Source organism: Scyliorhinus canicula, chromosome 2 (genome assembly GCF_902713615.1).
Source record: "Scyliorhinus canicula chromosome 2, sScyCan1.1, whole genome shotgun sequence".
Taxonomy (NCBI): domain Eukaryota; kingdom Metazoa; phylum Chordata; class Chondrichthyes; order Carcharhiniformes; family Scyliorhinidae; genus Scyliorhinus; species Scyliorhinus canicula.
This window is the reverse complement of record NC_052147.1, coordinates 171,846,346-171,870,919: the sequence shown is the minus strand read 5'-3', so window position 1 is coordinate 171,870,919 and position 24,574 is coordinate 171,846,346. Positions and strand designations below refer to the sequence as shown.

General features: G+C 45.5%; 2 protein-coding genes across 6 annotated transcripts in view; one reads left to right on the top strand and one right to left on the bottom strand.

Moving 5' to 3' along the window:
- Window positions 1–5,819, bottom strand: part of ftcdnl1 (formiminotransferase cyclodeaminase N-terminal like 1) — a 33,982-nt gene extending 28,163 nt beyond the window's left edge. The window contains exon 1 of one of the 5 annotated variants that reach the window (XM_038789055.1): window positions 5,767–5,819. The gene's annotated coding sequence lies outside the window, so the exon portion shown is untranslated. The remainder of the gene's footprint in view (window positions 1–5,766) is intronic. The other 4 variants (XM_038789059.1, XM_038789060.1, XM_038789058.1 and 1 more) reach the window with 4 other exon arrangements.
- Window positions 5,820–6,260: 441 nt separating this feature from the next.
- On the top strand, window positions 6,261–24,236 carry c2h2orf69 (chromosome 2 C2orf69 homolog). The gene is made up of 2 exons (XM_038789053.1): window positions 6,261–6,583; window positions 23,084–24,236. Exons 1-2 carry the CDS (start codon window positions 6,266–6,268, stop codon window positions 23,957–23,959), a joined length of 1,194 nt encoding a protein of 397 aa, XP_038644981.1. The 5' UTR covers window positions 6,261–6,265; the 3' UTR covers window positions 23,960–24,236.
- Window positions 24,237–24,574: the final 338 nt, after the last annotated feature.

The following is a 24,574-nucleotide window of genomic DNA, read 5'->3' as shown; positions in this document are numbered from 1 at the left end:
ATTTTCATTTTGTACTTTGTAAATCATTTGCAGTTGATATAACAGTTTAACAACATAAAAAGTTGTTAAACTCTGCCTGCTCAATGCTTTAAGTATTTCCTCAGCATTGCCCATGTCAGAATGAAGACTTAAACTAGCATAGCTACAGAAATGAAACATCTTTCATTACTGTAGTCTACTTCATTACAGACTCAAGATCATAGAACATAGAACAGTACAGCACAGAACAGGCCCTTCGGCCCTCAATGTTGTGCCGAACCATGATCACCCTACTCAAACCCACGTATCCACCCTATACCCGTAACCCAACAACCCCCCCCCCTTAACCTTACTTTTATTAGGACACTACGGGCAATTTAGCATGGCCAACCCACCTAACCCGCACATCTTTGGACTGTGGGAGGAAACCAGAGCACCCGGAGGAAACCCACGCACACAGGGGGAGGACGTGCAGACTCCACACAGACAGTGACCCAGCCGGGAATCGAACCTGGGACCCTGGAGCTGTGAAGCATTTATGCTAACCACCATGCTACCCTGCTGCCCTATCATATTATGCATAAAGCTGTATGGAGAAGAACGAATCTTCTCAAGATAGCACAGCTCTGTATTTCTTGTCTTCTCTTCACACCTGACCTACACTTGTAAGAATTCAGAAGTATCGGTACACATGCAATGCTGCGTTGATAGAAGCCTGAGATGACCAGGAAAGGAAGATTGGCATATCAGAGGTCCAACTATTAGACATGTGTATCATTTGTATCATTCTAGCTACCTAGAAAATTCTGTCTTTTTGCAGTCTATCATCAGTTTGTTGTGGACAGATACTAAGTTAGCCATCTCCTTTGTGAACAAGGAGTATCGCTCTTTGTTGCTTATAATCCATAAAAATAAAAAAGATTTCAACATATACCATAAACACTGCTGCAGTATTGCAATAGTGTACGTTGAATTGTTCAGTGTGGTTTAAGTCTATTCATTAAGACGTGCTGTTGTCCTGTCCTATTTCTCTGTGAACATGAATGGAATTTGGCAAATTGTGCAAAAAGTAAACCACTAACAGAAGGAGTAGGTTACTCTTGAGATGGCATTGCTAGCTTCTTCAGAATGTGCTAACTATCTACCTCCCTGTTTCACTGGTTCAGAGATTCCTACATCTTTCTCGAACATCCAGTGACATACCTGTAGTTAAGGGGCTGCATGTTTTCAAGTTTGTTTACTGGCGTTGGTGGGAATCCATGTGATGGCATGCATCAAATGCCAACATGAAGAACCCCACATTGTTCCACATGTGCCCCTCCTGTATGCAATCAGTCTGATAGAGCACAGACTATAACACAGACTGTCTGTGTGAAGTTTGCACTTTCTCCCCGTGTCTGCGTGGGTTTCCTCCCAGTGTTCCGGTTTCCTCCCACAGTCCAAAGATGGGCAGGTTAGGTGGATTGGCCATGCTAAATTGCCCCTCAGAGTCCAAAAGGATGGTGGGGGTTACTGGGTTACGGGGTAGGGTGGAGGCGTGGGCTTAAGTAGGGTGCTCTTTCCAAGGGCCAGTGCAGACTTAATGGGCCGAATGGCCTCCTTCTGCATTGTAAATTCTATGACTCAGAAACTAGAGTTTGTGTTTAAAAACAGAAAATTCTGCATTTACTCAGCAGCTACTGTCCAAGACCCAATCATCTTCAGCTGCTCCTTCCATGACCTTCTTCCTTTCCGTCGTAAGATCAGAAATGGGGACATTTGCAGATGATTACACTGCATGGAATGCCATTCACAGCTGCAAGATCTGGACAACATTCAGGCTTGGCTTGATAAATGACACAAGTGTCAGGCAACGGCCTTCTTGAATAAGAAAGAACAGAACCATCTCCCCTTGACATTCAATGGCATTTTCATCACTGAATTCACCACAATCAACTTGGGGGGGGGGGGGTTACAGGAACTTAACTGGATCAGCCAAATAAATACTCTGACTCATGAGCAAGTCAGAGGCTGGGAATACTGCAGCAAGTAACTCATCTCTTAACTCTCCAAAGGCTGTCACTTATCTACAAGATACAAGACAGGAAAATGACAGGAGAATAATCCCCACTTGCCTGGATGAGTGCAGCTCCAACAGCACCCAAGATGCTTCACTCCATTCTCAACAAAGTAGCCAACCTGATTGGCACTCCATCCACTACCTTGAACACTCACTCAATTCCCACTGATGCACAGTGGCAGCATATATACCAGCTACAAGATGCACAGAACCAATTTACCAAGTTTCCTTTCATAACGCTATGCAAAGCATGAGAACACCACCACCTGCAAGTTCCTCTCCAAGTCACCAACACCCTGACTCAGAGCTGCATCACCATTCCTTCACGGCGTTGGGTCAAAAGCTGCAACTTAACAGCACTGTGGGCTGCAGTGATTTAAGAAGACAGCTCAACACCACCTTCTCAAGTGCAATTAGGGATAGGCAATAAATGCTGACCTTGCAACCTGAACTGCTTCTCTCTCTCGACAGATATTGCTGACCTGCTGAACGTTTCCAGCATTTACTGTTTTTATCACAAGGTTTCCAGCAACCACAGTATTTCGCTTTTGGCTTTGCCTACCACCAGTTCAGTTTACTGCATCATTCAGTGACTGCCCACTCAAAATGTGCTGAGTTGTGAAAGCAATCAGGAACTGCAGATTTTGTACCCAATTTGCAGATCCAAATGTAAATGTATGACTTTTGGTGAAAGAACATTGATCTAAAACATTCACTTGATTTCTCACTCCGCATCTACTGCCTGACCTGCTAATGCTTCCAACATTTGCTGTTTTTATTTCAGATTTCTGCATTATTTTTGTTTTTGTTTGAATATTAAATGTTAACATGCATTATTAATGCTGATCCTTCACAGCCTTGTGTTTCACTCATTCATTCATTCATTCATGGCAGATTGGTTCATGTCTCTGCTGATGCTTCATCCTGAGTTATTTCCTTGGCAATTTTCCCCCCAGTTATGTATCCATTGATCCAATCTATCCATTGATTGTTTTTAATTCATTCATGGGATGTGAGCATCACTGGCTAGTCCAGCATTTATTGCCCATCCCTGAGGGCATTTAAGAGTCAACCACATTGCTGTGGATCTGGAGTCACAGGTAGGTAAAGACACGTAGGCCAGACCAGGTAAAGACAACAGATTTCCTTCCTTAATGGACATTAGTAAAGCAGATGGGGGTTACAAAGGGGGTTAAAGATAGTGTTAGATTGAAGGAAGAGGCGTACAATGTCACATAGAACAGTAGTAAGGCTGAGGATGGTAGTGTTTTAGAAACTAGCAAATGAACACCAAAATATTGATAAAAAAAGGAAAACAAAATACGAGAGTAAACTAATCAGGAATATAAAAACAAATTGTAAGAGATTTTACAAGTATATAAAAAGGAAGAGATTAGCTAAAGTAAATGTTGGTCCCTTAGAAGCAGAGACAGGAAATATTATCATGAGAAATAGGGAAATGGCAGTGAGATTGAACAAATATTTTGTGTCTACCTTCACAGTAGAAGACACAAGTTACACACTAGAAAATAAAGGATAACCAAGACGTTAACAAGAGTGAGGAAATCGAAGTAATAATATTAGCAGAGAAAAAATACTCGAGAAACTCAAGGAACTAAAATCCAAAAAATCCCCTTGGACCTGATAGCCAACCTCCTTCAGTTCTAAAAGAGATAGTTGTGGTGATAGTGGATGGCTGGCTATGATTTTCCAAAATTCCTTCTATTCTGGAACAATCCCAACAGATTGGAAGTTAGCAAATAGCACTATTAAAGAAAGGAGAGTGAGAGAAAACAGGGAATTATAGGCCAGTTAGCCTGGCATCAGGCAACAGGAAAGTGAATATTGACAAAATCTTAAAGATGCATTTAAAAAAGTACAGTATGATTAGAATAAGTCAATATGGTTTTATGAAAGGAAAATCCTGTTTGACAAATTTATTTGAGATTTTTTGAGAATGTTACTGGTAGGGTAGATAAAGCAGAACCAGTAGATGGATTTCAAACAGGCATTCAATGAAGTTCCACACAAAAGATTAATGCACAAAACAAAGACTCATAAGAGTTGAGTGTGACATAATATAATGGACAGAGGATTAGTTAACGGACATGAAACATAGAGTAAGGATTAATGAGGTAGGCTGTTTGTCTTAGAGAAAGAGACAGAGAGTATTATATCTAAATTTGCTGATGATGCAAAAGTAGGTGGAAATACAAGCTGTGAGGAAGACACAAAGTGGCTGCAAAGACAAAAAAAATAGATGAAATGAGTGGCCAACAAGATGTCAGTGGAGTCTAATGTGGGGAAGTGTGAGATCATTCACTTTTACTGTAAGAATAGAAAAGCAGAATTTTGTTAAAAGGGTGAAACTTGTAAATATTGATGTTCAGAGACACTTTGATATACTCATGGCATGCTGGTACAGCAGCAATTAGGAAAGCAAATGGCATGTTGGCCTTTATTGTAAGGGGATTGGAGTACAAAAATTACCAATTGTACAGGGTTTTGGCGAGACCACACCTGAAATACTGTGTGCAAATTTGGTCTCCATATTTAAGGAAGGATATACTTGCATTGGAGGCAGTAGTGAGGGTTCATCAGAAACTGCTAAATGCCAGCCTCACCAGAGACACCGGGCGCGATTCTCCCAGACAGGGAGAAATCGTAAGGCTGGCGTCAAAAACGGGCGGGTTTGACGCCAGCCTCCCCCCCCCCCCGACCGGGAACCGATTCTGGTCCCCGGTTGGGGCTAGCATGCCGCGGCCGTGAACTCCGGCATCGCGGGCTTAACAAATTTCGTTAAGCCCGCTTGCCAGAGTTTGCGACAGCTGACGCGTCACATGACGTCAGCCGCGCATGCGCGGATTGGAAGACTCCAACCCGCGCATGCGCGGATGACGTCATCGCGCATTTGCGTGAAACCCGCGCATGCGCGGGCCGGGATGCCCCTCAGCCGCCCGCGAATGGATACAGCGGGGCGGCAGAAGGACAAAGAGTGCGCGGGAATCGGACCTGCTGCCCGCGATCGGTGCCCACCGATCGCGGGCCCATGGCACCCTTGGCACGGCCGTGGTACTGCTGTGCCAATCGGTGCCATGGTTGTCAAGATCCGAACTTTATGGCCGTTTTTACGAACGGTCAGACCAGGTGTGTTTGACGTTCGTAAAAACGGCCGTAAAGGGCTTGGACTTCGCCCCATCGGCCAGCTGACAATCGCTGCTCGCTGTAAAAAAATGGCGGCAGCGATTCGTGTCGGGAGTCGGGTGTGGGGGGGTGGAGAATAGCAGGAGGGCATCAGACTAGCGTGGCCGTAAAAATTTACGACCCCCGCTATTCTCCGCACCGTCGTGAGTGCGGAGAATTTCGCCCACCATGTCCCATTAGAGAATTTTTTGAAAATATGGGCTAGTTAGTTAAATACAATTTGCCTTTAACAATCCATGGTGGCTTTCCTTATTGTCTCTAAAAACTTTTCCACCACTGGTTAAGCTGACTGGCATGGGGTTGCTGTTTTTTTTTTTAAAAATCACCAAAAGTCCACTCCTCCAGCAGTACCATTGGACAGGGCCGGTGCTAGGAATTGCGGGCCCAATTAGAAAAGTGATGGCGGGGCCCCTACTCTACAAAAGTAAAAATTTATGTATGTTTATATTTTGTGTAGTATGCTCGTCTTTAACCAAAAAAAAACATTAAATGCTTGATATACTAAAATTTTGAAACTTACTTACCCGGGCGGAAGGATTTGGCGGCGCAGGGCCGAAGGATTTGTCGACGGTAATGCTGTGCGTTCCCCAAAAGTAAAAACTACCCTATAGTTCCTCTTAGAATACAGAAAAGACTTCAAACGGTAACTCTGTCACCGCTGGCGCGGGGCCCCCTTAAGGTGCAGGGCCCAATTTGATGAAATTGGTCAAATAGGCTTAAAACCGGCCCTGCCACTGGATCTAAGGAGGATTGGAAGGGTTGACACTCTGGCCGGGATCTACAATTCCCACCCTTACTTCTCTCAATATGCTCAGATGCATCTCATTAGATCATGCCGCCTTATTTATTTTTCAGTGAAATCAGCCTTTCTAATGCCTCCTGCTTATCAATTTTAGCCCATCCAATGTCTCAATTAATGGTTCTGATTCTGATTTTATTTTAGATTTCCAGTCTCTGCAGTATTTTACTTTTGTTGCTATTATCTGCTGAGCATGCGCAGTCTGTGCCGCCTCGATGCCTGCAATGCTGTCAGGGGCCGCCAGGCGGCGCGGATCTCTGGGCCGAGGCGCTCGGAGTGCTGAGACCGTTGGGCTTCGGGGATCTGCGGCTTTTTTCTGCGGCCTGCTGCTGCTGCTCCAGCCCAGCACCGCGACAATGACCAGGCCCGGTTGGGCACCGGCGGCCACTCGGCTTTGGAAAGTGCCGGGATTTGAAGTGCTGCGATTGAGCGGGGTGTCGGGCTGGGGCCCGGCCAAGAAGAATGACCTGGTGCTGGGAGTCGGCGACAGCAACCGGAGCGGGAGCCGGCAACATGTCATCTACTTCCCGGGGGATGTGCAGGTCGGTGCGTGGGCCGGATGGACACGGGTGGCCCATCGCAGCCGAGTTCACCAACCCCCGCCCCTCCGTGAGCCGGGGGCTGTCCGGGCGGAGGGAGGGGGGAGAGGCAGGTTGCCCCAACAGCCAGTTGCAATTAGACTTTAAGCAAATGCTGCGCTGCAATTTGCATTTTGTTTAAATCCACTGCTCGTTCATTAATGGCCAGACTCTTTCCCCTGGGGGAATGAGCTTTGCATTGCGTACAAGTGGGTGTTTTTTTTCCAGTTGAGGGTTTAACGACCACCTTGAGAGGGTGGTGGAGGCAGATTCGAGCGAGGTATTCAAAAGGGAAGTGGATTGCTACCTAAAATAAATAATGTGCAAGGTTATGGGGGAGTGGGACTGGATAGAATGCTGTTTCAGCGAGCCACTCTCTCAAGTAGGTTTATCTACCCACTGGTTTCAGTTGTTTTATCGGCTCTGGTTTATATTTAATCTGTAATCAGTTTTGGTGCTGGGCAGAGGCATTGCTAACCATTGGCACTTGTGCCTTCGGCTTCCCCGACTCTTGGGAATTTCCTCTACCTTATCCCTCAAGATGTTTAACATAATCTGAATACGAGCTGTTAATAATAATAATAGCTTATTGTCACGAGTAGGCTTCAATGAAGTTACTGTGAAAAGCCCCTAGTTGCCACATTCCGGTGCTTGTTCGGGGAGGCTGGTACGGGAATTGAACCTAGGCTGCTGGCCTTGTTCTGCATTGCAAGCCAGCTGTTTAGCCCACTGTGCTAAACCAACCCCTTTAAAAAAGATGAACAGTTGAATCAAAAGGGCTGATCTATGGGCCTGGAGTTGCCAAGAGGGCAGAAGGATGACCGATTTCCTTACCTAAAGACATTAGTGGTCTATTTGTGCTTTTATGACAATCCAATAGCTTCGTAGACACCAAACAGCCTTTTTATTTTGTATTTATTCAATTAACTGCATCCAAAATTTAAACTTGTCTCCAGGCCTCTGATGATTAGTCCCGTAACCTAACCATGGTGTTACTGAACCTACTCCAGTCTGTTCTTTGAGTACTGGAATAGGGGCAAGAACACAGATGAGGGACAGTGATTAGAAGAAATGCTGAAGGGAATACTCTTAAAAGATGTTTTTGACAACCACACCCCAGATTTTAAGTTAGATAAGTGACACCTTAAATTTTGGGATATTTTTTAAATTGAAAAGCTAAAAGTTGGTCAAGGATCAAGGCCTGCCATGGTGCATGTAAAAGTTCAAAATAATACATGAGATAACAAGGTGAACAAATGGATAATGATTAAGTGACACCAAGTTGGGGTGTTTCTAAAGATCTGAACATTGTTGGAGGAAGGGCAAAGTAGACTAGGGTAAAGTGACCATCAGGGGTGAAATCATTAAGTGACAGACTGTAATAAATCTTAATTTCAGCAAATTGAGAGTAATCTGCATTTTTCCTTTATTGCTTTGAAATGATGAAAGATAACGTAGAATTATTGAAAATAGAGTTTGGTGCTAACTGAAATATGTTTATCATGATCACGATAATGCTGTCCCAGGTGAAATAAGGAATGCAGAAGATCAGTGAGAAAAAATGAACTCCATTTTCTTGTATCTAAATTGTCAGCAATTAGTGCTCTCAGTCAAAGGAAAGAAAATAATTAGGATTATGAGATGCTTATGAGTTTGGGGCTGAGGCTGGGCAGAGTTATATAGACAATAGAACATTACAGCACAGTACAGGCCCTGCGGCCCTCAATGTTGCACTGACCTGTGAAACCACTCGAAAGCCCATCTACACTATTCCCTTATCATCCATCTGTTTATCCAATGACCATGTAAATGCCCTTAATGTCGGCGAGTCCACTACTGTTGCAGGCAGGGCATTCTATGCCCCTACTACTCTCTGAGTAAAGAACCTACCTCTGACATCTGTCCTATATCTATCTCCCCTCAATTTAAAGCTATGTCCCCTCGTGCTAGCCATCACCATCCAAGGAAAAAGGCTCTCACTGTCCACCCTATCTAATCCTCTGATCATCTTGTATGCCTCAATTAAGTCACCTCTTAACCTCTCTAACGAAAACAGCCTTAAGTCCCCCAGCCTTTCCTCATAAGAACTACCCTCCATACCAGGCAACAACCTGGTAAATCTCCCCTGCACCCTTTCCAATGCTTCCACATCCTTCCTATATTACGGTGACCAGAACGGCATACAATACTCCAAATGCAGCCGCACCAGAGTTTTGTACAGCTGCAACATGACCTCATGGCTTCGAAATTCAGTCCCTGTACCAATAAAAGCTAACACACCGTACGCCTTCTTAACAACCCTATCAACATGGGTGGCAACTTTCAGGCATCTATGTACATGGACACCGAGACCTCTATGCTCATCCACACTACCAAGAATCTTACCATTAGCCCAGTACACTCTATTCCTGTTACTCCTTCCAAAATGAATCACCTCACACTTTTCTGCATTAAACTCCATTTGCCACCTCTTAGCCCAGCTCTGCAGCTTATCTATGCCCCTCTGTAACCTGCAACACCCTTCCGCACTGTCCACAACTCCACCGACTTTAGTGTCATCTGAAAATTTACTCACCCATCCTACGCCCTCCTCCAGGTCATTTATAAAAATGACAAACAGCAGTGGCCCCAAAACAGGTCCTTGTGGTACACCACTAGTAACTGAACTCCAGGCTGAACAGTTCCCATCAACCACCACCCCCTGCCTTCTTACAGCAAGCCAATTTCTGATCCAAACCGCTAAATCACCCTCAATCCCATGTCTCTGTATTTTCTGTAATAGCCTATCGTGGGGAACCTTATCAAACGCTTTACTGAAATCCATATACACCACATCAACTGCTTTACCCTCGTCCACCTGTTTGGTCACCTTCTCAAATAACTCAATAAGGTTTGTGAGGCACAACCTACCCTTCACAAAACCGTGTTGACTATCCCTAATCAAATTATTCCTTTCTAGACGATTATAAATGCTATCTCTTATAATCCTTTCCAAGACTTTGCCCACAACAGAAGTACGGCTCACTGGTCTATAGTTACCGGGTTTGTCTCTACTCCTCTTCTTGAACAAGGCGAGAACATTTGCTATCCTCCAGTCTTCTGGCACTATTCCTGTAGACAATGACGACATAAAGATCAAAGCCTGCAATCTCCTCCTTAGCTTCCCAGAGAATCCTAGGATAAATCCCATCCGGCCCAGGGGACTCATCTATTTTCACACTTTCCAGAATTGCTAACACCTCCTCCTTATGAACCTCAATCCCGTCTAGTCTAGTAGCCTGTATCTCAGTATTCTCCTCAACAACATTGTCTTTTTCCTGTGTGAATACTGACGAAAAATATTCATTTAGCGCCTCTCCTATCTCCTCGGACTCCACGCACAACTTCCTAGTTGGAGAAGTTCAACTCTGCAATTGCCTCAGGGAAGCTCGTTTCTGTCATTGGATAGGTGAATTGATGAGTACCAATTCGGCAGAGGTGGTCTTGGTGAATTGCAAATCAAATGTGAAACACGAACGGCATCGAGGACACGGGTTCAATCCTGGCCCTGGGTCATCATCCACGTGGAGTTTGCACATTCTCCCCATGTCTGCGTAGGTCTCACCCCCACTACCTATGCAGCATAGGTAGAGTGGCCACGCTAAATTGCCCCTCAATTGGAAGAAATAAATAAATAAATAAATTCAGGGGCAGCACGGTAGCATAGTGGTTAGCACAAATGCTTCACAGCTCCAGGGTCCCAGGTTCGAATCCCGGCTTGGGTTACTGTCTGTGTGGAGTCTGCATGTTCTCCCCGTGTGTGCGTGGGTTTCCTCCGGGTGCTCCGGTTTCCTCCCACAGTCCAAAGAAATGAAAAATGAAAATCGCTTATTGTCACAAGTAGGCTTCAAATGAAGTTACTGTGAAAAGCCCCTAGTCGCCACATTCCGCCGCCTGTTCGGGGAGGCTGGTACGGGAAATGAACCGTGCTGCTGGCCTGCCCTGGTCTGCTTTCAAAGCCAGCAATTTAGCCGTGTGCTAAACCAGCCCCATGTGCAGGTTAGGTGAATTGGCCAGGCTAAATTGCCCTCAGGGTCCAAATTACCCTTAGTGTTAGGTGGGGTTACTGGGTTATGGGGATAGGGTGGAGGTATGGGCTTGGGTAGGTAGGGTGCTCTTTCCAAGAGCCCGTGCAGACTCGATGGGCCGAATGGCCGCCTTCTGCGCTGTAAATTCTATGAAAATTGCTACCATCAAAAACTGTGTTGCTTTAGACACAGGACGACTGTTAACAAAATATCTCTGGCATCTTGCATTTTTATGGTGACTTAACATATTAAAACTTCATATGTTACTAAACAAATTTTGACACTGGGCCATCACAGGTAACCAGAAACTTGGTCAAAGAGGTAGAATTAAGGCACAATTTAAGAGTAGAGATGTGGAGAGGTTTAAATAGAGAATTCCAAAGCTTGCGGCTGAAACAGCTGAAGGCATGGCTGGTGCAGTTAAAATTGGGGATAAACAAGATGCTAGATTTGGAGAAGAGCCGAGACCTTGGATGTTAACATGGTGCACACTCTTTAAAATTTCATTACAAAGAATTGAAGCCACTCTAATCAACTGTAATCCAACCTCTAGATTTAGTTCCAATAACAATGGCAAATCAATCCTAGTATTGCATTTGTGATCCTGGTACAAAATAGACAAACTATAATTTCTGTGAAGCATTTTCTGTGAGGAAGTGACCATGGATGATAGCTTATAGATCCAAAGAGCAGTTATTGGATTGTTGTGCCTTTTTGTCAAGAAAGCAAAATTATTAAACGTGCACTGTGAATTGGTAAGAATATCTGAACTTTCTGATATGAATGGTAATTTGGTTTGGTACAACTTTACTGTGTATTTTGTAGTTAAACGGCAGATAAATGTGATTTGCAGACAGACTAGGTGGCCATTCATTTTAATTTTCAACACACAAAACTGAAGCTCTGCCTTTAGTTGTTGTAGCCCACATCTTCCGATAGAGAAAGCTCTGCTAGCAGAGGATATGGCTGTATGGAATTCAAAATTTCCACAGATGCAGAGACCATGAAATTGTATTTCTAAAAAAGATTTTCTGCCAAACAATATATGGTTAGGTAGATCTTTGGAACATTTGTTTTAGCTTTTAGGAGGGCAAGGGGAGTCTGACATGGCGGGAAAGCAAGTGCTGGAAATTTGCAAAAGTTCGGTCAGTATCAGAAAAGTGCAGAAGTCATTAATGTTTTGGGTGTGTATCTTCCATCAGAGTTAAAAACAGAGACAATTTAGTAAGCTTGACGGATGAGTAGGCTGTGATATATTGGGGAATATCGTTAAAAGGCATGATGGTGGAGAGGCGATAGCTCGTATTTGGGAAACAAATGCATGCATTGCAACAGTTGTGCATTCTTTCCTGATGCAAAATAACAACCGGAAAAGTGGCCCCACCATGGCTAACAAAATAAATTAAGGATAGAATTAGATCCAAGGAGGAATCATATAAAATTGCGAGAAAAAATAGCAAACCCGAGGATTGGGAGCAGTTTAGAATTCAGTAATGGAGGACCAAGGGATTATTTTAAGAAGGTGGAGCATGACCCGAAAGATGGTGAACTGCAAGGAACTTAAGTGGACTGTAAAACTTTGTAATAAGTATGTCAAAAGATTAGTGAAGACAATCCAAAATTGGTTACATTTATAAAGGAGAACAAGGAAATGGCAGAGCAATTAAACAATTACTTTAGTTCTGTCTTCACAGAAGGAAACACAAACAACCTCCCAGAAATGCTAGGGAACCAAGGGTCTAGTGAGAAGGGGAAATTGAAGGAAATTAGTATAAATAAATAAAAATAGTTCTGGGGAAATTAATAAGACTGAAATATGATAAATTCACAAGGTCTGATCTACATTCCAGGTTACTAAAGGAGGTGGCCGTGAAAATAGTGGATGCAATATATATCAGATTTGGATGAGGGAACCTAACGTAATAATTCCAAATTTACTGACAACACAACACTTCCTGGGAATGCGAGTGGCGGGGAGGACTTAAAAAGGTCACACGGTGATTTAGACTAGTTGAGTGGATGAGTATAGATGTGGCAGGTGCAGTGCCAGGGCCCCAGGTTCGATTCGCGGCTTGGGTCATTATCTATGCGGAGTCTGCACGTTCTCCCCGTGTGTGCGTGGGTTTCCTCCAGGTGCTCCGGTTTCCCCCCACAAGTCCCGAAAGATGTGCTTGTTAGGTAATTTGGACATTCTGAATTCTCCCTCAGTGTACCCTAACAGGTGCCGGAATGTGGTCACTAGGGGATTTTCACAGCAACTTCATTGCAGTGTTAATGTAAGCCTACTTGTGACAATAAAGGTTATTATTATAACGTGAATACGTGTGAAGTTATTTACTTCGATTGGAAAAACAGAATGGCAGAGTATTATTTAAATTCTGTTAGTTTGAGAAATGTTGATGTACAAAAGGACCTGGGTGTCTTGTACATCGGTCACATGAAAGCAAGCATACAGGTGCAGCAAGCAGTTAGGAAGGCAAATGGTATGTTGGCCTTGAATGCAAGATGGTTTGAGTACAGCAGCAAGGATCTTTTGCCACAGTTGTACAGGGCCTTGGTGAGACCACACCTGGAGTATTGTGTGCAGTTTTGGTCTCCTTCCCTTAGAAAGGAGAAACTTGTCATAGCGGCCGGTGGCTGCCAAGAGGTGAGCGGCGGCTCAAAAGGTGCTTCCGTTCCGTCTGGAAACTCCTCTCTCAACCCTCCTGACGGGGTGAGAAGGAAGGGGAAAGAGAAGGGGAAGAGAACCAAACCAAACCGGACAAAGAAACCCAAATCTGAAAACAGGCAGACCAGACCTGGCGAGAGTAGAGGAGCGGGGGAAGGGAGAGCAACTTCAGGGTGAGGAACAGTAGCGTGGAGAGAGAGAGACAGATGGCTGGAAAAAATACCAAAGCAAAGGGACGGTGAGATGCAAGGAGCAGCAAGGGCAAAGCGCAGGAGCGACGGGCATGCAGGCAGGCAGCCCCACAAGACAAGACGGGAGGTTTAGGTGAATCTGGAAGGGAAAAAACTGGCGGACAAAACAGCGGAGCGGGAGCAGAATGAACGACCATCATACCCCCCCTCTCCCCCACACACGGGGAAGAGTGGAGACGTGTGCTAAAAAGGGAGCTAAACGCCATAAAGGAGGCGATCAGGATGGCGCTGCACACAATGATGAGGGACGTGCTGTCGGTGACAACGGACAAAATGCAGCGAACCATCGAAGGCCTGGGAGGGAAGGTGGAGGTGCAGGTGAAAACAATTCTGGAGTTGGAGAGGGCCACCTTAGACCAGAGCGGCAGGATGGTAGCTCTGGAAACCGAGGTGAGAAGGTTGGTAACGTACCGGGGAGCCTAAAAGGGAAAGTGCAGGACCAGGAAACCATGTCCAGACGGCAGAACGTTAGAATAGTGAGTCTACCAAAGGGGATAGAGGGCAGAGACCCAACAGGCTACATTGTCCCAATGCTGGGCAGCTAGTGGGAAGGGAAGGATTTCCAAACCCCCCAGAAATAGACAGGGCACACAGGTCGCTTCGACCCAGGCCCAAAGCCGGGGTGTAGCCCAGAGCGATTAACGCGAAGCTGCACCGGTTCCAAGACCAGGAAAAAAATCCTAAAGTGGGCCCCGCAGACAAGATCGAGCACATGGGAAGGGAAGAACATAAGGGTGTATCAGGACATTGGGGCGGACCTGGCCGAAAGAAGGGCTGAGTTCAACAGGGCAAAATCAGCACTCTACAAAAGTAAGGTGCGATTTGGGATGTTATTCCCGGCCAGACTATGGGTAATATTTAGGAGGGAGGAGCTGTATTTTAACGCCCCAGCGGAGGCTAATGAGTTGTTAGATCGAACAAACTGGGGGAGGAACAACCACAACAGCAATAAAAGCCACGGGGACGGAAAAGAAAGGAAGAATCGGAACAAAGAGCAGAGGACAGACTGCAAACAGAGACAATAAGATCATGAACTGTGCACGTGTTTTGTTTCTGTGCTGCCTTGTTTCCAGGCTCATCTCTTCTCTCAATGCGATTGGGGGGAGCGAAGTAAGGGTGAGAAAAGCAGATGGGAGGGCACGACAAGGGCTAGTAAAAGCAAGGTAAAACAGGGCCCGAGCTGGACATACAGGGAGGGGGGTGAGGGCCACCCTGCTAGCGAGGATGGTCAACACGGGGAAGAAAGGAGGGCCATGGCATGCCTCACGGGGGAGAAAGAGTGTCTGGCACAAGGGGGACGGGGCAGAAGGGGAGGGAGAACATGGGGGGGGGGCAGAGTGACAGGGGCTGCGCATGGGGGGAGGGGGTGGAGGAGGAGTGGGAGGTGGGGAGAGAGCGCAGAACAAAAGAGAAGGGTGAGGTAGAGAAGAAGTACAGACACAGGCCTTGGCGGGCATGGATCAGGGCGAGGAACCAAGATGAAATGAAATGGAAAAAATGAAAATTGCTTATTATCATGGGTAGGCTTCAATGAAGTTACTGTGAAAAGCCCCTAGTCGTCACATTCCGGCGCCTGTTCAGGGAGGCTGGTACAGGAATTGAACCGTGCTGCTGGCCTGCCTCGGTCTGCTTTAAAAGCCAGTGATTTAGCCCAGTGAGCAAAAACAGCCCCTGGCTGGTGCTGCAACGATGGCGACGTAAATAGCCACTCGGGAGGGCGAAGGGAGACCCGGGAGTGCAGGGGCGCAGCCATGTGGTGTACACATAGCTGGTGGCCATGTTGGGTGCCTGTCATGGGAATATCATTTTAAGAAATGTTTGTCTGCTCAGGTGGCTGCAGTGATGTCAGAGTGTGGGTGGAGCAGAGCTCTGGATCTGATTTTTAGTTTCGCTTTGAGGAAAAGCTTGGGTGTGTCTTTTTTTTAACTTTCGTTTTTAGTGTTGGAGCTGCAGCCAGCCAAAGAAGGTGTAATTTTGATCTCTCTGCCATCTAAAGACTATCTCTAGATCATTTGGTCAATTTGGAGTGATATCAGATCTCAGTAGAGAATTTAAACCCTATGTGTCTCTGTAAAGGGGGTTCTTTTTGTCTTATGGATGTTGCAAGGTAAGATTAAGAGTTACTTAGAGAGTACTGTATTCTTTGGGGGATTTATTGGTGTTGATAGTTGTTAAGATGTTTACTGTGTTAAAGTGTTAACTGGTTTCATAAATAAACACTGTTTTAATTTAAAAGTACTGTCGATTTCTGTTGCAGACACCTGCAGAGTAGGCCCGTGTGTTTCCCCATAACCACAACCTATTCAAAGTTGTGCGTCAGGTGGAACTCCATGATACATTTTGGGGCTCTCTAAACCCTGGCCCATAACAGTGGACAAAGGGAAACCCCGCTGGGGCCCGACCTCCTGGTGAGAGCGGTGAGTGTGGCCATTTTGGACGGCCCCCTAACAAAGGGAAACCCTGGAGTGCAGGGGCTCATCCACCAGGTAAGTATGGGTGATCCCGCAGGACCGGGGGGTCAGAAACCCCCCACCAGGATTGTTACATGGAATGTAAAGGGACTTAACTGCCCAGTGAAAATATTGAGTCTTCGCCCACCTAAGACACCTGAAAGCAGACATAATCTACTTACAAGAGACGCACCTGAGGGAGAAGAACCGACTGCTGGTAAGGAAGGGCTGGGTGGGACAGACGTACCACTCATGTTACGGGACGAGAGCTAAGGACGTAGCAATATTTAGTTAGCAAGAAGACAACATTTACGGAAACCAAGACAGTTATGGACCCGGGGGACGGTACATCATGGCCAGCAGTCTCCTGGAAGGGGCACCGGTCGTACTGGTAAATGTGTACGCTCCCAACTGGGACGACATAGAATTCATAAAGAAGACCATGGCGGAAATCCCCGACCTTGACACACACCGACTGATTATGGGGGGCGACTTTAAGTGCGTGCGGGACAAACTGACCGACCAATCAAACCCCAGAACAGGGAAGAAGACTGGCATGGCTAGGGAACCAGGAGCTTTCATGGAACAGATGGGGCGGTGGACCCATGGAGGTCCTGCACCCGGAAGAAAAGAAATTCTCATACTTTTCACAAGTACACAAGGTATACACCCGTATCGACGACTTTGCAGTGGGGAAATCGTTGCTTGGGAACGGAATACTCAGCAGTCGTTATCTCCGACCACGCTCCACACTATATGGGTGTGAGGCCCAGCACCCAACGTGGAGGCTGGACACGGGCCTCCCGACTGACGAGGCCTCCTGCAAAAAACACCGCAGGCCATAGGCAACGACCTTAGTAACAACCAACACGGGGAGGTCTCGCCTCCACGTTCTGGTAGGCACTGAAGGCCGTGATTAGGGGATAGATCATAGCCGACAAGGCAAGCAAAGATAGGGAAGAGAGGGTGGTCAGGCAGAAACTGGTGGACTCCATTCTCGAAGTCGACAGAAAATACTCCGAGGCCTCGACCGTAGAGCTGCTGGTGGAGAGGAAAAAGCTGCAAATGGACTTTAACCTGCTATCCACGGGAATGCAGTGTACCAACTCTGCCGGACATGGGGGCCTTCTACGAACACTGAGACGAGGCTGGCCGCCTATTGGCTCACCAGCTGAGAAAACAGGCATCCACGAGGGAAATAGCGCACGTAAAGGACAGCAGAGGCAGACTGGTAACAGAATCAAAGGAGGTTAATCGGGCATTTGAGACGTTTACTGGGGACTGTGCACCTCCGAGACCCCCAACAGGGACGTGGGGATGAAACAGTCCCTAGACAGACTGGAACTACCAGTTGTGGAGCAAGACAGACGGGGAAGCTGGAAGCACCAATACATCTGGGAGAAATCATGGAGAGCATCAGCTCCATGCAGGCGGGGAAGGCACCGGGCCCCGAAGGGTTCCTGGCACCAGTCCTGGCCCCACACCTAAGGGACATGTTCGCTGACTCACTGGCAAGAGGAACCCTGCCCCCCCACGCTAGCGTAGGCCACAATTTCACTGAAACCCCTATAAAATAAGAACTAACGGATTGTGGATAATACTGACCCATTTAACTGTTGAACGTGGATGCGAAAATACGCACAAAGGTCCTGGCCAAAAGGCTGGAGGGCTGCGTACCAGAGGTGGTCGCATAGGACCAAACGGGCTTTGTCAAGGGTAGGCAGCTCACAGTGAACATCAGGCGGCTGATAATGACCCTGCCCCCCCTCCCCGGGGAGAGAACACCAGAGGTGAGCGTCTCCCTAGACGCAGAAAAGGCCTTCAACGGAGTCGAGGTACTGGAACGGTTTGGGCTCGGAGCGGGGTTCACTGCCTGATTGAGGCTCCTGTACAACACTCCCAAAGCGAGTGTCCGAACGAACACCACCAGCTCTGAATACTTGAAATGAAAATCACTTATTGTCACAAGTTGGCTTCAATGAAGTTACTGTGAAAAGCCCCCCATCGCCACATTCCTGCGCCTGTTCGGGGAGGCTGGTACGGGAATTGAACCGTGCTGCTGGCCTGCCTTGGTCTGCTTTCAAAGCCAGCAATTTAGCCCAGTGTGCTAAACCAACCACTTGTGGATCTGTGCCCAGTCTCTGGCTATCTGGACCCCCAGGTAACGGAATCTGTTCTGGGCCGTTTTAAACGGAAACCCATCCAGCTCTGTCTCTCCTCCACCTGACTTGTTCCTCTCTCTCTGTAGCTGGAAGTATGTTGGGAACGGAATACTCCGCAATTGTTATCTCCGATCACGCTCCACACTATATGGATGTAAGCTTGAAGACAGCCGGAAATGGAGGATAAATGAGCGGTGCCAAAGGGGCCCAGCCAACCACACCCACATGTTTTACGCTTGTCCCAAACTTGCTGGGTTCTGGACAGCCTTCTCTGAGGCAATGTCCAAGGTTATGGGGGTGAGGGTGAAGCCTTGCCCGATAGAGGCAATCTTCAGGATATCGGAGCAGCCAGAACTACACATGGGGAAGGGGGCTTAACGCCCTTGCTTTCGCTTCCCTAATCGCACGCTGCTCAGCTGACGATCAGCAGCACCACCCACAGCTGCAGATTGGCTTGCTGACCTTTCGGAATTTCTCCACCTGGAGAAGATTAAATATGCCATCTGAGGGTCGGAGGAAGGCTTCCTGGATACTTGGGGCCTGTTCCAAAACCTGTTCGAGGCCAACAACGATGAGGAAGCTAAGAATACAAAACCAAGATAGATGAGGAACCAAAGGACTGCGTGACCCAGGGGTTTGGGGGGGGGGGGGGGGGGTAGGGAGACAAAAGGAAGGCAGGGAAACCACAAGAGAAAAGGAGGGAGGCCCCCCTCCACCTTTTTCCCGGAAAACAAAAGAAAAACACAGCTGAAGCAGGGTGGGGGGTGGGAAAGGAAGGGAGTGGCAGCGGGACAACGGGGAATGGGGAGGAACTATAGACCGATCCAGAGGGCAGCGAAATGTACATGGGGTCAGTTAAATGAAGGACAAAATAAATCTCTCTGTACAAAAAAGTAAATTGCCGCGGGCAAGAAAAACGTAATGTGTATATACAACTGTTTATAAATACGAGAAATGCCAATAAAAAGATTTTTTTCAAAACATTCCATAGCGTGAGTGCAGCGAGGGTTCACCAGACTGATTTCTGGATGTCTGGACTTTTGTCTGAGGAGTGATTGGGTTGACTGGGCCTGTATTCACTGGAGTTTAGAAGAAAGATGGAATCTCCTTGAAACGCATAGAATTCTGTCAGGGCTGGGCAGACTGGATGCAGGGATGATGTTTCCTCTTGCTGGGGGGATCTGGAACAAGAGTTCACATTCTCAGGATATGGGTGGGCCATTTAGGACTGAGATGTGGAGAAACTTCTTCACTCAGAAGGTGGTGAACCTGTGAAATTCTGTACCACAGAGGCTGTGGAGGCCAAGCCACTGAATATATTTAAGAAGGAAATAGACTTCTAGATACTAAAGGTGTCAACAGATGTGGGGGGAGTACGGACGTATTGTGTTAGATCGAGGATCAGCCGCAATCATACTGAATGGCAGAGCAGGCTCGAGATTGAGGATCAGCCGCAATCATACTGAATGGCAGAGCAGGCTCGAGGGGCTGAGCAGGCACGAGGGGCTGAGCAGGCTCGAGGGGCTGAATGGCCTACTTCTATTTTCTATGTTAAATGCATCAGAAATCAAAAAAAACTAACCAAAGCCAGGGGAGTTTTCAGGTTGTAGAGGAGAAAGAAGCGGATTCATAGAATCACACAAAGGATGAGGGATTTCAGTTAGATGGAGATACAAAAGAAACTGAGATTGATTCCATAGGGGCAGAAAGGTTAAAGGAAATTCAATAGAGCTGTTCAAAACCTTGAAGGATTTTGATAGTGTTGATAAGGGAAAACTGTTTCCAGTGGCAGAAAGTTCGGTCAGCAAAGGACCTAGACCCAGAGCTGAGAGGAAAGGAAACCTTCATATGCAGCTAGTATTGATGATCTGGAATGCACTGCCTGATAAGTGGTGGAAACAGATTCAATCATCATAGCTGCAATTTTCAAGCCCTGGCAACATTCTTGTAAATCTCCTCTACGCTCTCTCCAAAGCAATTATATACATCCTGTAATGTAGTGACCAGAACTGTAAACAAAACTCCAGCTGTGGCCTAACCAGCATTTTATACAGTTCTAGCATTGCATCCCTGCTTTTGTATTCAATACCTCGCCCAATAAAGGAAAGCATTCCACATGCTTTCTTGACTCCAACTACCCAACCAGCTTCAAGGACCTGTGGACATGTACTCCAATGTCTTTCACTTCCTCAACCCCTCTCAATACCTTCTGGTTTATTGAGTATTCCCTTGCTTAGTTTGCCTTCACCGAATACTTCACTTTTCTAGATTGAATTCCATTTGCCACTTCTCTGCCCACTCAACCAAACATCGATATAATTCTGGAGACAAAAGCTAACCTTTTCACTATCAACTACACTTCCATTTTTCGTATATTCTGCAAATTCCCAAATCATGCCACCCACATTTAAGGCTAAATCATTAATATATATAACGAACAGCAAGGGCCCCAACACAGCCCTGTGGAACACCAATGGAAACCGCTTTCTATTCGCAAAGACATCCATCGATCATTACCCTATGTTTCCTGTCGCTGAGCCAATTTTGGATCAATCCTGCCACGTTCCCCTGTATCCCACTTTTCTGACCAGTCTGCCATGTAGGATATTATCAAATCCCTTACTGAAAGACATTTAGACAACATCCACTGCACTACCCTCATCGCTGTTACTTTTTCAAAAAATTCTGTAAAGGTAGCAAGACACAATCTTCCCCTAACAAAACAATGCTGACTATCCCTGATTAAACTGTGCCTTTCTTACAGCTTATCCTGTGTCTCTGAAATGTTTCCAATAATTTGCCCACCACTGAAGTCAGGCTGACTGGCCTATAATATTCTGGCCTATCCCTCACACCCTTTTTAAATAATGGTACGATATTCACAGACTTCAATCCTCTGGGATTGGAAAACAATCCTCAGAGCATCTGCTGTTTCCTCCTTGGCTTCTTTTAACAGCCAAGGCTACAATCCGTCTGGCCCTGGTGATTTATCCACCTCCATATTTCCTGACTCACTATGCTTATTGTATCTAATATTTCACACTCTTTAACTAGAATGTCTGCATCATCCCTCTCCTTTAGTGAAGACAGAGACAAAATACTCAATGAGAACCCTGTCCACATCTTTTGCATCAACCCACAAGTTACCATGTCCAATCTGATCGGCCTGACCTTTTCCTTCGTTATTCTCTTGTTCTTATATGTTGGTTTTAAAAAAAACTTAGGATTTTCTTTGATTTTATTTGCTGATTTTTTTCATATCGTATCTTTGCTTTCCTAATTTCCATTTTTACTTCACGCCTGTACTTTCTTACCACCTCTAGGCTTTCTACAGTATTAAGTCTTTTGTGACTTTCGTAAGCTTTCTTTTATTATTTTATCTTGGCCTGTGTGCCAGTGGATAACCACAGGACTCTAGAAATGCCCCTTTTTGTTTGCGAGGACATGTTCTACACTGTGCTTGTAGAATCTCCTTTGAATGCCTCCAACTGCTTTGACACAGTTTTCCCTTTTCATAGTTGTATTCAGTATCTTACCAACTAGCCCCTTGGCTTTGTAAAATGTCTCTCCCACCCCCCCCCCCTCCCCCCGCGAATTCAGAATTTTTACTTCTGTTCTTTGTCCTTTGCCATAATGATGCTAAATCTAATCTGTTAACTTCCTGGTTTATAACTTTGTTTCATAGTCTGGGATGGAGGTAAACACAAGAGCTTTAGCCACCGTTGGAATTATGGTTGTCTATAAATTGTTTAAAGCCATTTGACCTATTTCTACATCTGAACTGTGAATTTTGAACTGTGCCACGCGCTGATAAAGCTAATAAATGAAGATATTTACAACAGTGACAGGGGAGGGAAGTGTTGACATTTTTGCAAGAGGTAAACCAAAGGTTTTGAAGTCTGAACTAATAGCTTCAGAAAGAATAGAAAGTTCCATATTTGCTTTTATTTATAATTGCACAAAGCTCTGGCTTATGTTGTGTGAGCCTATTAAGCAAATCAATACGCCATCTTTCTTTAACTTGAACTGCTTCCCAACTCATACACTCCGGCTTCCCATTACTTTCGAGTGCAGCCACATATATTTATTCTATGAAAGTAAAATACTGCGGTTGCTGGAATCTGAAATAAAAATAAAATACTGGAGATGCTAAACAGGTCTGGTAGTATTGTTGGAGCATGTATGAAACATAAACAGAGTTGATGTTAATGTTGGTCACAGGGCTGAAACATTAACTCTGTTTCTGTCTCACAGATGCTGCCAGACCTGCTGAGTGTTTCAATCTTTTATGATTTACAAGTGATATCAGTTAAACCTTTTAAATATTATTTTGTCGAAACAAGTGCTCTTGAAAGACATGCATTGAATGTGCATGACTGTAGCAGCACGTGGTTGATTGGAACTCAGTTTTTTTCAAATAGAAGTAGAAAAACCTACAAATATATTCACATGAAATCATAGAATCCCTACAGTGCAGAAGGATGCCATTCAGCCCACCGAGCCTGTACCTGGACCCATATCCCCGCCCTATCCTGCTAACCCAACCTAACCTTTGGACATACCAGGGGAAGTTTAGCATGGCCAATCCACCTAACCTGCACATCTTTGGACAATGGGAGGAAACCGGAGCACTTGGAGGAAACCCATGCAGACATGGGAGAATATACAAACTCCACACAGTCACCCATAGTCAAAATCAAACGGGTCCCTGGCACTGTGAGGCAGCAGTGCTAACCACTGTGCCACCCTGTCTCCCACATCTTAATTCTAGGCAGAACAAACAACTAGCACTGGTGCCTCAAAACACAATCTAAATGTTCTTCTCTGTAAGACAGGCTCTGATGGATTTAATTGCTTTTCTTTTAGAACTATCATGATGAGATGATACGCCATCCAGAAAACATCCGTTGGCAGCAGTGGAGTCTGGAAGGAGTTGCTGCTTTGCTGTTTAGTCGTTTTCCTGACAGTCACATCTGGATCATAAAGGCTTCCCGGATTCACCTGCATAAGTTCAGTTGCTACGACAACTTTGTGCAAAGCAATATGTTTGGTGTGCCCGAACATAACTCGGACTGTCGGGCTTTCAGTCACCTTCATGCACTCTTAACCAACGCCTTCAAGCAGGCGCATGGTATCCTACATTCATGGACCAAACCTGGTGAAAGTGCTCATAGTTCCTTTGCCATTGCACATGATGAAGGCTCCAGTCCACGTCGTGAAACACCAAATAATGGTTTTGCAGCTAGGAATGACCTGGGTACTACGGATCTGGGGTGCCCTCATCCTGGAACGCCAAGAGTGTATGAAGACTTGAAATGTACTGATCCTTCTTTAAAATTTATCTTGATTGGTTTCAGCAAAGGTTGCGTAGTTTTGAATCAGCTGCTGTATGCATTAAGTGAAGCAAAGAAAGATGAGGAACTAGCTGCCTTTATTCGTAATATAAAAGAAATGTATTGGTTGGATGGTGGTCACGCTGGAGGAAACAACACCTGGGTCACCAGTCCTGAAATCTTGAAGAAATTTGCACAGATGGGTATTCCTGTGCATGCACATGTTACACCTTATCAAGTGCAGGATGAAATGAGAGCTTGGATTGGAAAGGAACACAAGAAATTCATCCGCCTCCTTGGGGAGTATGGTGCAAAAGTGACAAACCAACTTCATTTTGAGAACGAAACAGCCTCTGTAGATAATCACTTCCGGGTGCTTCAAACGTTCAAGGCTGCTGTGGATCCATAGTGATGCAATTATTCCCCGATGCTCAGTTTCAACTGTTCCTAGTGAAGTAGAATAGAAAACTGATAAGTAAATGGATTTAATCGTTTGAGGGCTGAGTAATTACATGTAATTTTGCCTACCACAAATCTCTAAGAGAGACTGATCTGTTTTATGTACGTTGAAGTACTGTCCTAGTTGCATTTATTTTGCATTCCTTTCTGTTGCATTCTGTTTACTTCCTGTAATAATGGATGGAATTGTCATCAATCTTCAAACGATTAAAACTAGTTTGAAGAAACGTGGGACAACTGAATTTTTGAACTTATCCAGAGCAACTGAATAGAAAAGTCAAACTAATCAATAAGATCTCTAACAGATTGAAAATGCATGTGTTTGTTCTATTATGGGCATTCTAACACGATTACTGGACTTGCCCTCCAATATTGATCTCCACATGTTCTGGAGGAACTATGTACGAAATGCCCTAACACGATGAAGGATGATCATCAATGGTGTGAATGTCAAAGCAGATGGGATGGAATCCCAGTGGCTTGATTAACATACACCCAAACTCTTTCCAGTTCCTTGTTGTCTCTCATGATTGGAACTTTGGGAACATCCTGCATTAAAATACTC

What these genes read in the sequence shown, in the direction of transcription:
- c2h2orf69 (XM_038789053.1), top strand. Translation starts at nt 6,266, where the DNA reads ATGCTGTCAGGGGCCGCCAGGCGGCGCGGATCTCTGGGCCGAGGCGCT. An exon ending in ACTTCCCGGGGGATGTGCAG is followed by an intron (nt 6,584 to 23,083) that starts GTCGGTGCGTGG and finishes CTTTTCTTTTAG; the next exon opens with AACTATCATGATGAGATGAT.